The sequence below is a fragment of the Coregonus lavaretus genome, assembly GCF_964263955.1.
Source record: "Coregonus lavaretus genome assembly, chromosome: 18".
Classification (NCBI taxonomy): Eukaryota; Metazoa; Chordata; class Actinopteri; order Salmoniformes; family Salmonidae; genus Coregonus; species Coregonus lavaretus.
Window position 1 is genome coordinate 11,223,957 of NC_140005.1, and position 15,273 is coordinate 11,239,229.

The 15,273-nt window shown below is 40.6% G+C and overlaps 1 protein-coding gene across 1 annotated transcript; it reads left to right on the forward strand.

Annotated features, from left to right (window-relative positions):
- Positions 1-9,876: 9,876 nt before the first annotated feature.
- On the forward strand, positions 9,877-11,031 carry LOC311145528 (5-hydroxytryptamine receptor 1B-like; the record flags this gene model as incomplete). The annotated part of the gene is made up of 1 exon (XM_084181793.1): positions 9,877-11,031. One exon carries the CDS (start codon positions 9,877-9,879, stop codon positions 11,029-11,031), a length of 1,155 nt encoding a protein of 384 aa, XP_084037919.1.
- Positions 11,032-15,273: the final 4,242 nt, after the last annotated feature.

A 15,273-nucleotide genomic window follows, 5' to 3' on the forward strand; every position in this document is an offset into this window, starting at 1 on the left:
CTTCTGAAAGTCGTCAGTCTATTCTTGTTCTGAGAAATGAAGGCTATTCCATGCGAGAAAATGCCAAGAAACTGAAGATCTCGTACAACGCTGTGTACTACTCCCTTCACAGCCAGCGCAAACTGTCTCTAACCAGAATAGAAAGAGGAGTGGGAGGCCCCGGTGCACAACTGAGCAAGAGGACAAATACATTAGTGTCTAGTTTGAGAAACAGACGCCTCACAGGTCCTCAACTGGAAGCTTCATTAAATAGTACCCGCAAAACACCAGTCTCAACGTCAACAGTGAAGAGGCGACTCCGAGATGCTGACCTTCTAGGCAGAGTTGGAAAGAAAAAGCCATATCTCAGACTGGCCAATAAAAAGAAAAGATTAAGATGGGCAAAAGAACACAGACACTGGACAGAGGAAGATTGGGAAAAAGTGTTATGGACAGACCAAATGAAAAGATGCTGTAGGAGTGCTTGATGCCATCTGTCAAGCATGGTGGAGGCAATGTGATGGTCTGGGGGTGCTTTGGTGGTGGTAAAGTGGGAGATTTGTACAGTGTAAAAGGGATCTTGAAGAAGGAAGGCTATCACTCCATTTTGCAACGCCATGCCATACCCTGTGGACGGCGCTTGATTGGAGCCAATTTCCTCCTACAACAGGACAATGACCCAAAGCCCAGTTACAAACAAATCAAATTTTATTTGTCACATACACGTGTTTAGCAGATGTTATAGCGGGTGTAGCGAAATGCTTGTGCTTCTAGCTCCGACAGTGCAGTAATATCTAACAATTTCACAACATACAGTGGGGGAAAAAAGTATTTAGTCAGCCACCAATTGTGCAAGTTCTCCCACTTAAAAAGATGAGAGAGGCCTGTAATTTTCATCATAGGTACATGTCAACTATGACAGACAAAATGAGAAAAAAAATCCAGAAAATCACATTGTAGGATTTTTTATGAATTTATTTGCAAATTATGGTGGAAAATAAGTATTTGGTCAATAACAAAAGTTTCTCAATACTTTGTTATATACCCCTTGTTGGCAATGACACAGGTCAAACGTTTTCTGTAAGTCTTCACAAGGTTTTCACACACTGTTGCTGGTATTTTGGCCCATTCCTCCATGCAGATCTCCTCTAGAGCAGTGATGTTTTGGGGCTGTCGCTGGGCAACACGGACTTTCAACTCCCTCCAAAGATTTTCTATGGGGTTGAGATCTGGAGACTGGCTAGGCCACTCCAGGACCTTGAAATGCTTCTTACGAAGCCACTCCTTCGTTGCCCGGGAGGTGTGTTTGGGATCATTGTCATGCTAAAAGACCCAGCCACGTTTCATCTTCAATGCCCTTGCTGATGGAAGGAGGTTTTCACTCAAAATCTCACGATACATGGCCCCATTCATTCTTTCCTTTACACGGATCAGTCGTCCTGGTCCCTTTGCAGAAAAAAAGCCCCAAAGCATGATGTTTCCACCCCCATGCTTCACAGTAGGTATGGTGTTCTTTGGATGCAACTCAGCATTCTTTGTCCTCCAAACATGATGAGTTGAGTTTTTACCAAAAAGTTATATTTTGGTTTCATCTGACCATATGACATTCTCCCAATCCTCTTCTGGATCATCCAAATGCACGCTAGCAAACTTCAGACGGGCCTGGACATTTACTGGCTTAAGCAGGGGGACACGTCTTGCACTGCAGGATTTGAGTCCCTGGCGGAGTAGTGTGTAACTGATGGTAGGCTTTGTTACTTTGGTCCCAGCTCTCTGCAGGTCATTCACTAGGTCCCCCCGTGTGGTTCTGGGATTTTTGCTCACCGTTCTTGTGATCATTTTGACCCCACGGGGTGAGATCTTGCATGGAGCCCCAGATCGAGGGAGATTATCAGTGGTCTTGTATGTCTTCCATTTCCTAATAATTGCTCCCACAGTTGATTTCTTCAAACCAAGCTGCCTACCTATTGCAGATACAGTCTTCCCAGCCTGGTGCAGGTCTACAATTTTGTTTCTGGTGTCCTTTGACAGCTCTTTGGTCTTGGCCATAGTGGAGTTTGGAGTGTGACTGTTTGAGGTTGTGGACAGGTGTCTTTTATACTGATAACAAGTTCAAACAGGTGCCATTAATACAGGTAACGAGTGGAGGACAGAGGAGCCTCTTAAAGAAGAAGTTACAGGTCTGTGAGAGCCAGAAATCTTGCTTGTTTGTAGGTGACCAAATACTTATTTTCCACCATCATTTGCAAATAAATTCATTAAAAATCCTACAATGTGATTTTCTGGAATTTTTTTCCTCATTTTGTCTGTCATAGTTGACGTGTACCTATGATGAACATTACAGGCCTCTCTCATCTTTTTAAGTGGGAGAACTTGCACAATTGGTGGCTGACTAAATACTTTTTTTCCCCACTGTATACCCAATACACACAAAACTAGTAAGGAATGGGATTTAAGAATATATACATATATGGACAAGCAATGACAGAGCGGCATGGACTAATATACAGTAGAATATTATAGAATAGAATGCAGTATATACATGTGAGATGAGTAGTGCAAGATATGTAAACATTATTAAAGTGACTAGTGTTCCATTTCTTAAAGTGGCCAGTGATTTCAATAGGCAGCAGCAGCCTCTAATGTGCTAGTGATGGCTATTTAACAGTCTGATGGCCTTGAGATAGAAGCTGTTTTTAATTCTCTCGGTCCCAGCTTTGATGCACCTGTACTGACCTCGCCTTCTGGATGATAGCGGGGTGAACAGGCAGTGGCTCGGGTGGTTGATGTCCTTGATGATCTTTTTGGCCTTCCTGTGACATCGGGTGTTGTATGTGTCTTGGAGGGCGAGTAGTTTGCCCCCAGTAATGCGTTCAGCAGACCGCACCACCCTCTGGAGAGCCCTGCGGTTGTGGGCGGTGCAGTTGCCGTACCAGGCGGTGATACAGCCCGACAGGATGCTCTCAATTGCGCATCTGTAAAAGTTTGTGAGGGTTTTAGGTGCTAAGCCGAATTTCTTCAGCCTCCTGAGGTTGAAGAGGCTCTGTTGCGCCTTCTTCACCACACTGTCTGCGTGGGTGGACCATTTCAGTTTGTCAGTGATGTGTACGCCAAGGAACTTGAAGCTTTCCACCTTCTCCACTGCGGTCCTGTCGATGTGGATAGGGGGGTGCACCCTCTGCTGTTTCCTGAAGTGAGAGGTTATTTTCCTGGCACCACACTCCCAGAGCCCTCACCTCCTCCCTGTAGGCGGTCTCGTCATGAATAGGGATAGGGCAGTGTGCAGTGTGATGGCGATTGCATTGTCTGTGGATATATTGTTGCGGTAAGCAAATTGAAGTGGGTCTAGGGTGACAGGTAAGGTAGAGGTGATATGATCCTTGAATAGCTCTCAAAGCACTTCATGATGACAGAGGTGAGTGCTACAGGGCGATAGTCATTTAGTTCAGTTAACTTTGCTTTCTTGGTACAGGATCAATGGTGGCCATCTTGAAGCATATGGGAACAGCAGACTGGGAAAGGGAGAGATTGAATATGTCCATAAACACACCAGCCAGCTGGTCTGCGCATGCTCTGAGGACGTGGCTAGGGATGCCGTCTGGGCTGGCAGCCTTGCGGGGGTTAACATGCTTAAATGTCTTAATCACGTTGGCCATGGAGAAGGAGAGGCCACAGTCCTTGGTAGTGGGCCTCGTCAGTGGCAAGAACTATTTAGGGAAGAAGCAGTCAGCTGGTATTCTCTCGATAATGAATGGCCTGCACAGTCACCGGATCTCAACCCTATTGAGCTGTTGTGGGAGCAGCTTGACCGTATGGTACATAAGAAGTGCCCATAAAGCCAATCCAACTTGTGGGAGGTGCTTCAGGAAGCATGGGGTGAAATCTCTTTAAATCAAATCAAATCAAATTTTATTTGCCATATGCGCCGAATACAATAGGTGTAGACATTACAGTGAAATGTTTACTTACAAGCCCTTAACCAACAATGCGGTTTTTAAGAAAAAATTAATAATTGCAAATAATTAAAGAGCAGCAGTAAAATAAAGAAGAGTGGTTATATACAGGGGGTACCGGTACAGAGTCAATGTGCGGGGGCACCGGTTAGTCGAGGTAATTGAGGTAATATGTACATGTGGGTGGAGTTAATGTGACCACGCATAAATAATAAACAGAGTAGCATTAACGTAAAAGAGGGGAGGGGGGTGGGGTGGGGTGGGGTGGGGGGGCAATGCAAATAGTCCGGGTAGCCATGATTAGCTGTTCAGGAGTCTTATGGCTTGGGGCTAGAAGCTGTTAAGAAGCCTTTTGGACCTAGACTTGGCGCTCCGGTACCGCTTGCCATGTGGTAGCAGAGAGAACAGTCTATGACTAGGGTGGCTGGAGTCTTTGATAATTATTAGGGCCTTCCTCTGACAGAGTTCTGAAACTGCCCATCTTAATCTTTTATTTTTATTGGCCAGTCTGAGATATGGCTTTTTTTTGCAACTCTGCCTAGAAGGTCAGCATCCCGGAGTCGCCTCTTCACTGTTGACGTTGAGACTGGTGTTTTGCGGGTACTATTTAATGAATCTGTCAGTTGAGGACCTATGAGGCGTCTGTTTCTCAAACTAGACACTCTAATGTATTTGTCCTCTTGCTCAGTTGTGCACCGGGGCCTCCCACTCTTTCTATTCTGGTTAGAGCCAACTTACGCTGTTCTGCGAAGGGAGTAGTACACAGCGTTGTACGAGAACAATTTCTCAGAACAAGAATAGACTGACGAGTTTTAGAAGAAAGTTATTTGTTTCTGGCCATTTTGATCCTGTAATCGAACCCACAATTGCTGATGCTCCAGATACTCAACTAGTCTCAAGGCCAGTTTTATTGCTTCTTTAATCAGCACAACAGTTTTCAGCTGTGCTAACATAATTGCAAAAGGGTTTTCTAATGATCAATTAGCCTTTAAAATGATAAACTTGGATTAGCAAACACAACGTGCCATTGGAACACAGGACTGATGGTTGCTGATATTGGGCCTCTGTACGCCTATGTAGATATTCCATAAAAAATCAGCCGCTTCCAGCTACAATAGCCGTTTACAACATTAACAATGTCTACACTGTATTTCTGATCAATTTGATGTTATTTTAATGGACAAAAAAATTGCTTTTCTTTCGAAAACAAGGACATTTCTAAGTGACCCCAAACTTTTGAATAGTAGAGTACAGTCTGTCCTTCATCTCTCCAATTGCATGAATGATTTATATAATTCATATTCATGGGTCATAAATGTGCTGGATGGAATTGATCTTCAGATCATCGTCTGCAGCACTGGCAGGCAGTGGCGTGTGAAAAATATCAATAATGTATCTTAATAAAATACCATATGTCAATAATATCCATCCTAAACCATAATTTAAAAGCTGATTGCTGTCATTTATGGAGATATTTACTTAGCAAAAAAGTCAATTAGTTATGCCTCAGTCGATTAGATATGCCCCCTATCAAAAATACATTACAGGCACTATAAATATTTGTTGCAGGCCCAACGTTCCATATCGTATTGGAAGAAATGCAATATAAAAATGTCAAATAGTTTGATTCCAGACCTTTTTTTTTCATGACATGGTGTTTTATGTCTCCACAAATGATTAAGCAAATATAACTAAACTGTAATATGAATCCATTTTATCGGTTCTAAAAGGGCACAGCGATCCCTGGGGCATGTTTATTATTACCAGCGTGATCGTTGTTATTACACTTAACATTTTGAATTATGGAGAAACTGACCAAAACACTCAGAAAAGCATTCGTATATAAAATTACTCTGAAAGTAAGGAAAGTGTGCAATGGTGAGCAATTTCAATCTGACAACAAGTGTAGAGTCAATGTGCGGGGGCACCGGCTAGTTGAGGTAGTTGAATATGTATTACTTTAGAAGCTTCTGATAGGCTAATTGACATCATTTGAGTCAATTGGAGGTGTACCTGTGGATGTATTTCAAGGCCTACCTTCAAACTCAGTGCCTCTTTGCTTGACATCATGGGAAAATCAAAATAAATCAGCCAAGACCTCAGAAAACAAATTGTAGACCTCCACAAGTCTGGTTCATCCTTGGGAGCAATTTCCAAATGCCTGAAGGTACCACGTTCATCTGTACAAACAATAGTACGCAAGTATAAACACCATGGGACCACGCAGCCGTCATACCGCTCAGGAAGGAGACACGTTCTGTCTCCTAGAGATGAACGTACTTTGGTGCGAAAAGTGCTGATCAATCCCAGAACAACAGCAAAGGACCTTGTGAAGATGCTGGAGGAAATAGGTACAAAATTATCTATATCCACAGTAAAACGAGCCCTATATCGACATAACCTGAAAGGCCGCTCAGCAAGGAAGAAGCCACTGCTCCAAAACCGCCATAAAAAAACCAGACTACGGTTTGCAACTGCACATGGGGACAAAGATCGTACTTTTTGGAGAAATGTCCTCTGGTCTGATGAAGCAAAAATAGAACTGTTTGGCCATAATGACCATCGTTATGTTTGTAGGAGAAACGGGGATGCTTGCAAACCGAAGAACACCATCCCAACCGTGAAGCACGGTGGTGGCAGAATCCTGCTGTGGGGTTGCTTTGCTGCAGGAGGGACTGGTGCACTTCACAAAATAGATGGCATCATGAGGAAGGAAAATTATGTGGATATATTGAAGCAACATCTCAAGACATCAGTCAGGAAGTTAAAGCTTGGTCGCAAATTGATCTACCAAATGGACAATGCAAGCATACTTCCAAAGTTGTGGCAAAATGGCTTAAGGACAACAAAGTCAAGGTATTGGAGTGGCCATCACAAAGCCCTGACCTCAATCCTATAGAAAATGTGTGGGCAGAACTGAAAAAGCGTGTGCGAGCAAGGAGGCCTACAAACCTGACTCAGTTACAGCAGCTCTGTCAGGAGGAATGGGCCAAAATTCACTCAACTTATTGTGGGAAGCTTGTGGAAGGCTACCTGAAACGTTTGACCCAAGTTAAACAATTTAAAGGCAATGCTACCAAATACTAATTGAGTGTATGTAAACTTCTGACCCACTGGGAATGTGACGAAATAAATAAAAGCTTGAAGAAATCATTATTTCTACTATTATTCTGACATCTCACGTTATTAAAATATAGTGGTGATCCTAACTGACCTAAGACAGGGAATATTTACTAGGATTAAATGTCAGGAATTGTGAAAAACTGAGTTATTTGGCTAAGGTGTATGTAAACTTCCGACTTCAACTGTATTTTTGACCAACAGATGCATATCTGTATCCCCAGTCATGTGAAAGCCATAGATTAGGGCTTAATTTATTTATTTCAATTGACTGATTTCCTTAAATGAACTGTAACTCAGTAAAATCTTTGAAATTGTTGCATGTTGCGTTTATATTTTTGTTCAGTGTAGTATCATCAATGCTGGTCAATGATGGTCTCTACCTGTCCTTATGTAGGTACAGCACATATCCAAATGACCAGCATGTGTCTCATTTGCCAAACAATATTTTGTATCTAGTTTCTGTCCTGACACACACTGGAAAGACACCATGACAATAATTTTGTTTTGTGATATAACAATTTTTCTTATCCACTCTACATTTTGCCTGACTCAAGCTGCAAAAGCTCCTATAGGATCCAACCAAGACAAGCTTAAAGTAAAAACTGCAAACTCATGATACCATGGAGGAGATTAACTTCACCTTCACATATGCCTGTACCTGGGGAAACTGTCACACCTCTACCCTCCCTGCCATGTAAATGACTACACTTTCACACACTGTAAAAAGTAACTGTCTAACTCATAAAATAAATTGAGTAGTGGCTACATCTCCAACAGTCAGTAGAACTCAAATCATAAAAGTAGTACTAACTCAGATGTCAATAATATTTCTTATCACTTAATGTTTTTGAGTACTGTTAACAAATATTAGGTTATTGAGTAAGTATAACTATTTATTTGTGTTCTGCTAATCTAAAGTTATTGAGTTTTTACAAGTTATGATTACTTAATATTTTAAAGTCAATTTAACATTTATTATATACGTTGTTCTTACTTGATTCTATTGTTTTAGGTCTTTACTTAAAATAATAAAGTAGTATTCAGACACATTGACATTTGAGTAAAAAACACTTGATTTGTCTGTGTTGTGCTGGTATAGAATTATTATGTTTTTGCAAGTCATGAATCCTTAATAGTGCCATGTGTCTCTATTTTTAGAGGATTGTGGGTAATTCAACATTTGTAGGCTTTATGATACTTTTACACAATGTTCTATGCATTTTTGAAGAAAGCAAAGTATATTTCTAAAATAGTATTAAGCAGTTTGTTGTGCTATGAGGTGTAACTGATCATGATGAACGGATATCAAAACCGTTGGGCAAAATTGACGTTCAATAATGAGACAAGCCATTCCCACCATCAACAAGGTCATGCACACCACGCTTAATGACAGAGGCATCATGTAATACTCACAGATCTACCTAGAGTTACTGCTGGAGGAATGAGAACTGTGCTCAACAATGCCTGCTAAGTTGGGTTAAAATGACAAACCATCAAATACAGAAAACAAACATTAAGACACGACCACTGAAAATTACAAATCAAAACTACTTACACTTGAAGAAATGTGTAATGAAGGTTAATAATTTAAGTACAAGGGACCATAAATGGTACGTTCACTACAACAAATATGTAGTGTTCAAGTAACTTCAATCTTTATAGTTCAGAATACATAATGCAATTTAGTGTCAAAGTCAATAAAACACAAAACAGATAAGTATTTACAACAAAAAATATATAACCATATTGGTTGTGATGTCACTTTATTACTGTAGGTATTGACAGTTGGGTTACTCGAATGGTTCTATGCAATGGGTTTCCACATAAAAATTGAGTTAGCGGAACTAATTACTTTTTACAGTGCACATTAGTGGAGGAACCTTCTCCTCTTTCATTGGAGAACATTAAACATTTTTATATAAAAAATGTCTCTGCAGTCTCCCAATCCATAATATCTTACCACAACCTTGGAAGATTGCTCAAGGACCAATGTAGCATAATATATATGTTGGAAATTAAATGAATGATTGATGTATTGTCTAAATGCAAAATAGTTCTACAATGCCTTTGACAATGTATTTTACTTAGACCATGAGTAGCCAACGATTTGACAGACATAGGAAATGTTTTGATCTCCAATAGCTTATTTTTTATGTATTGTTCAGGTTCAATATATGTCTTGTAACATGGATATTAATGATATAAAGTGAATACATGACTCATATTGACAGGTAGGAAACAGAGCACTATGGCCCTGTGGAGATGTGCTCTCCTCTCCAGTAGAACCATTGTGATCAATGCTGCATGTTTGCTGTCACGCCTGTCAGAGGCAGGCAGCAGCAGCAGCGGTATAAAACCAAGGGTGGAGGTCTACTCACCATTCAACTAGAGAAGGGCTGAAGCAGCCTGCAAGACAACTCCAGGAGGGAAGGATTACACTGCAAATGGGAAGCTAGCAGTTGCAACATTTGACAGATGTCTGAAAGTCATTGTTCTTTCATTGGTCTCAATATTTATTTTGATATCAACTTTCTATATACCATTTGTTTTGTTTAGATAGCTAAACTGTTAAACCAATTGAGGACAGACGTTGCTATACATTTCCCAGAGAACACAATGGATATTTACTTCAAAATCAACTATTTTACATCAAACATTATAATGGGGTGGTTTCTGCAATGAATGAACATGAAGAAGAAAGAGAAATACATTTTTTCCTCTCCCAAAATATTTTACCAGATCGATTGAAATGAATTGAGAAAAGGTTGGAGACTTGGCGATATAAGAACTGACCACACTGTTTCAAAGTGATAAATCAGTGATGGAGAAACACGCCTCAGGTGACCTCGAGCCAACTCCGGCATTATATGGACTAATAATGAATTTCACCAACGATACCTTTGTGACAGAGTCTTCAGAGCTGGAGGAAAATGAAAAGAGTCTAGCTTATCAAACCAGTTTGGCAGTGATTCTTTTCGTTTTCACACTCGCCACTACTTTATCCAACGCATTTGTCATTGCAACGATTTATCAGTCGAAAAAACTGCACACTCCAGCAAACTTTCTCATAGCATCTCTAGCTGTCACCGACCTCTTGGTGTCCATTTTGGTGATGCCAATATGCGTCTTGTACACCGTGAGTCACACCTGGACTTTGGGACAAGTTATATGTGACATTTGGTTATCCTCAGATATAACATGTTGCACTGCTTCTATCCTTCACTTATGCGTAATCGCTTTGGATCGATACTGGGCAATAACAGACGCCGTTGAGTACTCCAAAAAGCGCACGCCAGCGCGCGCGGCGGGGATGATCGCGATTGCCTGGGTCATCGCTATCTCCATCTCCCTGCCTCCGCTTTTCTGGCGGCAGGTGAAGGCAGAGGAGTTAACTGAATGTAATGTCAACAAGGACCACATTTTCTACACTATTTACTCCACGTTTGGAGCATTCTACATCCCCACTTTGCTGCTTATTGTGCTTTATGGAAGAATATACGTTGAAGCCCGCAAGATAATTTTGAAACAATCACCCAAAAAGGTAGGGAAGAGACTTACTTCAGCGCGCCTGGTCACAAACTCCCCTGGATCTGTGGCGTCGATATCACCTTTGCAGTGTGGAAGACATGATACCCACTCCTGTGACACGGGTTTCTTGGCAAATGAGAACCATGTGAAAGTAACCGTGTCTGACGCACTTTTGGAGAAAAAAAGAATCTCAGCCGCTAGGGAGAGGAAAGCGACCAAAACATTGGGAATAATATTAGGCGCATACATTATATGCTGGTTGCCGTTTTTCATATACACCCTGGTGGTGGCTACCTGTGAATCTTGTTTTTACCCCGAGTTGTTCGACTTTTTCACTTGGCTTGGTTATCTTAACTCGTTAATCAATCCAATTATATATACCATGTCCAATGATGACTTTAAAAAAGCTTTCCATAAACTCTTGCGCTTCAGATGTTGCAGATCCTGAAAATATGTCTTCCATGCCCTATTTTGTTTGCATTATTGTTCTATAGAATACAAAAAATATATATTGAACAGCTTTATCACACCAGTATCCCTGCACATTGTAAATATGGTACTGGAACTGACCCTGTATATAGTATGCACACTTACTTCTCGGGTTCTTCTTATTTCTTATTTTTTTCTCGTGTTTTTGTCCTACCTTATGTTATTTTTAGTATTTTCATTGATAAATGCATTGTTGGGTTTAAAGCTTGCGATAAACGTTTGCGTAATGATGGCCTTTTGGGGACCTACATTTTTAAGCAGTAGCCAACGTTGCGCAATTCTCAAATTCAGGTTTAATATGTAATATAGCTATACTTAATCAGATTATAATAGATTATAATAAATGGTGAATAAAACTGGACAAAAAAATCACAGTTGGAAAATTCAGATTTGTTGTTTGTGTTTTGCAAGGGCTCCAATTTGGGTAATATGTTGGCGCGCGGCGCATTACGCGTTATTCCCAGAGTGACTGACCCCAATGTGTTTCAGATCCGCTGCACCATTAGTTGGCCTAAGAGCTCTCCAAACCACACTGGACTAAAATCATTATTTCTGTACATTGGCTGGCTATGACATTAGTCAATCATATCATAAATCTAATTTATTTGACATTGTGTTTTTTTGTTTTGTTTTGCATACACTTGTGTGTACATAGGCCGAATTATCATTTTGTTTGTTATGGAGATAAGGGATGTTACTGTATTTATTCTATCAGGATAAGTGATGGAAAGGATTGAGATATGATCAAACTGTACTGGTTCACTATTGGTTCACTATTAGCATGTTATAGATCAACTGATGACACATTGCTCAACCTTGGCTCATGAACAATCTTGAATTAGAAGGTGACCAATGTTTTTTATAACTTTTAAATGAGCCTGTAAAAGCGGAATCCCTGGGATAGTCACAAAGTTAATTGCTTGACTGGGTGTGGAAATCTTTTATTGGGGTTTCAAGGGAGAAAGCCAGGTTTCATACAACGTGACCCAGACTGGTTTTATTGTGGGTGATATTTATCCAATAGACATGACAGCTGATGAATGCATTCAATTTTACTGAACAAACATGCAGTGTTTAACAGTGTATGTCTGTATGTGTTGGTGTGTTTGAACTGTATGTTCATACGTTTAAGTGTATACATGTCTCTGTTTGTTCCGCCTAGCATCCGCTACAAAATAATTTATTGCCTTGAGAATTACATAAGAGAACCCTATCAAGACACAGACAACAACCAAACCTTTGTCCAAATGAATCAAACCTATCTCTTGGCATCTTGTGTTCACAATAAGGCGTAGGGCTTACCATACATGTGAATATGTGGAAAGCATTTTTTGCATTGTGAAATGCTGTAAAATAAAAGCTTCTGCAATGAAATACTGTTCCATGAGAGTAAAATTAATTTGAAAATGGAATCTACAAATATGAGGTATCATATGGTGTTATTACCGTGTAGTCCACCATCTGAGTACACCATTTGATGTGGTGATCACAGTCATGCACACACACAAATGCCGCTATCACCCGCCTCACCTTGCCACCCCTTGACCTCTGACCTCACGAGTCTGCCAAACACCTGATTTGCTACAGCGCAGAGCAGCACCGCTGTCAGTGGATGTGCTCCGCTGATGCCTCGTCTGTCATGCACCAATAGCCAAACACAGAGCAGAGCAGAGCAGCACAGCAGAGCAGCACAGCAGAGCACCACAGCAGAGCACCACAGCAGACAACCACAGCAGACAACCACAGCAGACAACCACAGCAGACAACCACAGCAGACAGCAGAGCAGCACACTCATGGATTTTCACCAGGCTCATCACACATGACCGATGAACGTGTCCTGGGAGGATAAGCACTGAATGCAAATATTTCCCTTTATGGTTCAATGCAAATGTTTTCCCATAGGGTTTACGCTGAGAAGTTCATTATGGATCTACCTTATGTAGGTTAAGTTGTAATGATTTCAGGTTGAATAAATCAGTGTGTTGTTGCCTGCCAATACAATGCAGGGTTGGGCTAACATTATAATGATGTGCCATGCAAAATGTAGTGTGCCCTTCAGAAATTGGAAATCAGAATACATTTTTCTGCTGGCCTGGCAATGACATCAACAGGAGTGGGTCACAGCTGTTCAAATAGATACGTCTCTGGGCAATACAACCAGGAGCATGTTTGTATTGCCAAGGATGTGACATGAATAGGAGGACTTACAAGGCCTGAGGCCAATGTTTTTCAAGGCAGAAGGACAAACACATGGACTCTCTTGGGCTGTCGTCTCCATTTGTGTTTCAACTCAATCCCCCGAATAACTGCAGAAAGCTCTTACTCCAGAAGAGCAGAAACAAATGTGATTAGGCAATAAAAGTGATTGGTTAAGATTGGTTAGGGTTGGGGAGGAATTCAAAACCAGTGACCTTCTGTATGGAAAACCACATGTTAGCCCATTTTACACACTAGGAATATATTCGTAATGAACATGAATTCAACCAAATGATATCTTAAGGGGAACATGCCTGTCACAAAGCTCAGAAACTGAATGGGATGAGAGTTGATCTAGAAAGGGTAAAGCTCTGATGCTCTAGTCTTGTTGTCCAGTAAGATCGAAGGTTTAAAGACATGTTATACTTCCACATGCAAATTCGTTTTTTAAAGTAACACAGTACATCACATTGTTATTGACGGCCAATGATAATACCTTACAGCTAGGTATAGGTAATAATGGATGTTCTATAGCTCAGTGTTCTGGTTCAGTGCTTCAATAGAAAACGAGTCATATGCATAGAGGTTACGGTGGAAATGAAGCCATAAAATATTATTATCTTGTATGCAGCTTTATTAACAGTTAATTGTTACACCCTCTTTGTCCTCTGAGGACTAGGCATTCATCACCCCACAATGGCCTAGCAAAGCTACTGTTGCCTTGCAAAGCTATTGTTGTCAAAAATTAACTTCTGGCTCTAATAACCATTCACCTTGACTAAATCTAGTAAATAATTGACCCATGACATTAAAGGGGAAATCTGCTGTTCAAACAATACCCAAGCAAACGCCCCCGGCACTGATGTGTTAAATAGCTGAAGGATGGAACCACTCTAAAATGTATAGACAGAGCTATGGATGCAAGGACTGACCATCCATGATATCACAAATATAGTTTCAACCATGTTTTAAGGCTATAAAGTGTTTGTTTACATTGTTACAATTACTTGTTTACAAACAATATAATAAAACAAGCTTATATTCTTCAAGAATGAATGGGTATATATCATGAATTTGGATGAATTTGGATGTAGCAATCACAGATTGACCCTTTAAAGCAGGGAATACTAGGTTTATAATGTGGATACAAGTAATGTCCAAATGGCAATGACAGAGAATGACAAAAGAAATGACATCACATGAAAGTCACTGCAACAAAACAATGTTCTAGATATAATACTCTGTGGAATGATTCATAGAACATCAAAATAACTATTTGTGACTTGTTTGGGGCCACCATTAAGTCACATAAATCACATGAGTAGTCAATAGCTAACATCTTGCAAGAGAAAAGCACATATATTACACAGCGTCAATAGCCGGGTTTGATGCTGCTGAGACTCCAATCATGGGCTTATTTATTTCCATTTTCTACCCAGGAGAAACCAGATACCACACAAAAACTCCAAATTGGGTCTCTTTCGCAACCAAATAGTGACAAATGGACTCCTGGTGTGATTTCAGGCTTTCTTTCTCATTCATTAGTGTTGTATACGTGCCTCATGGCAGAGCTACACCTCATAACCCACCTCGGAGGTGCTTTGTTGGGCTTGGAAAACATAATATATAATGCATTATGGTCCAAGATGTAAACGTTATGGCTGAGAGCGCTCTGGTGCATTTCACGATTTGTTTTTATCTTATAGCTCACCATTTCTTTTACATTTTAGATTTACTTTATATATTGTTTAGAGGATAGCGGAACCATTTCTGGTTTAGTCAACAGCAAACAGTTGGAAAATGACCCTAAGGAATCTAATTTCATAAGCTCCTGTCACGGATTCTGCCGAGGCTGCCCCTCCTCCTTGCTCGGGCAGGCTTCGGCGTTCGTCGTCACCGGAATACTAGCGACTGCCGATCTATGTTCTATGTTTCTATGTTCTACCTGTTGTCTGATTGTTACACACCTGTTGCCCATTATGTGATTACTCCTTCCCTATTTAA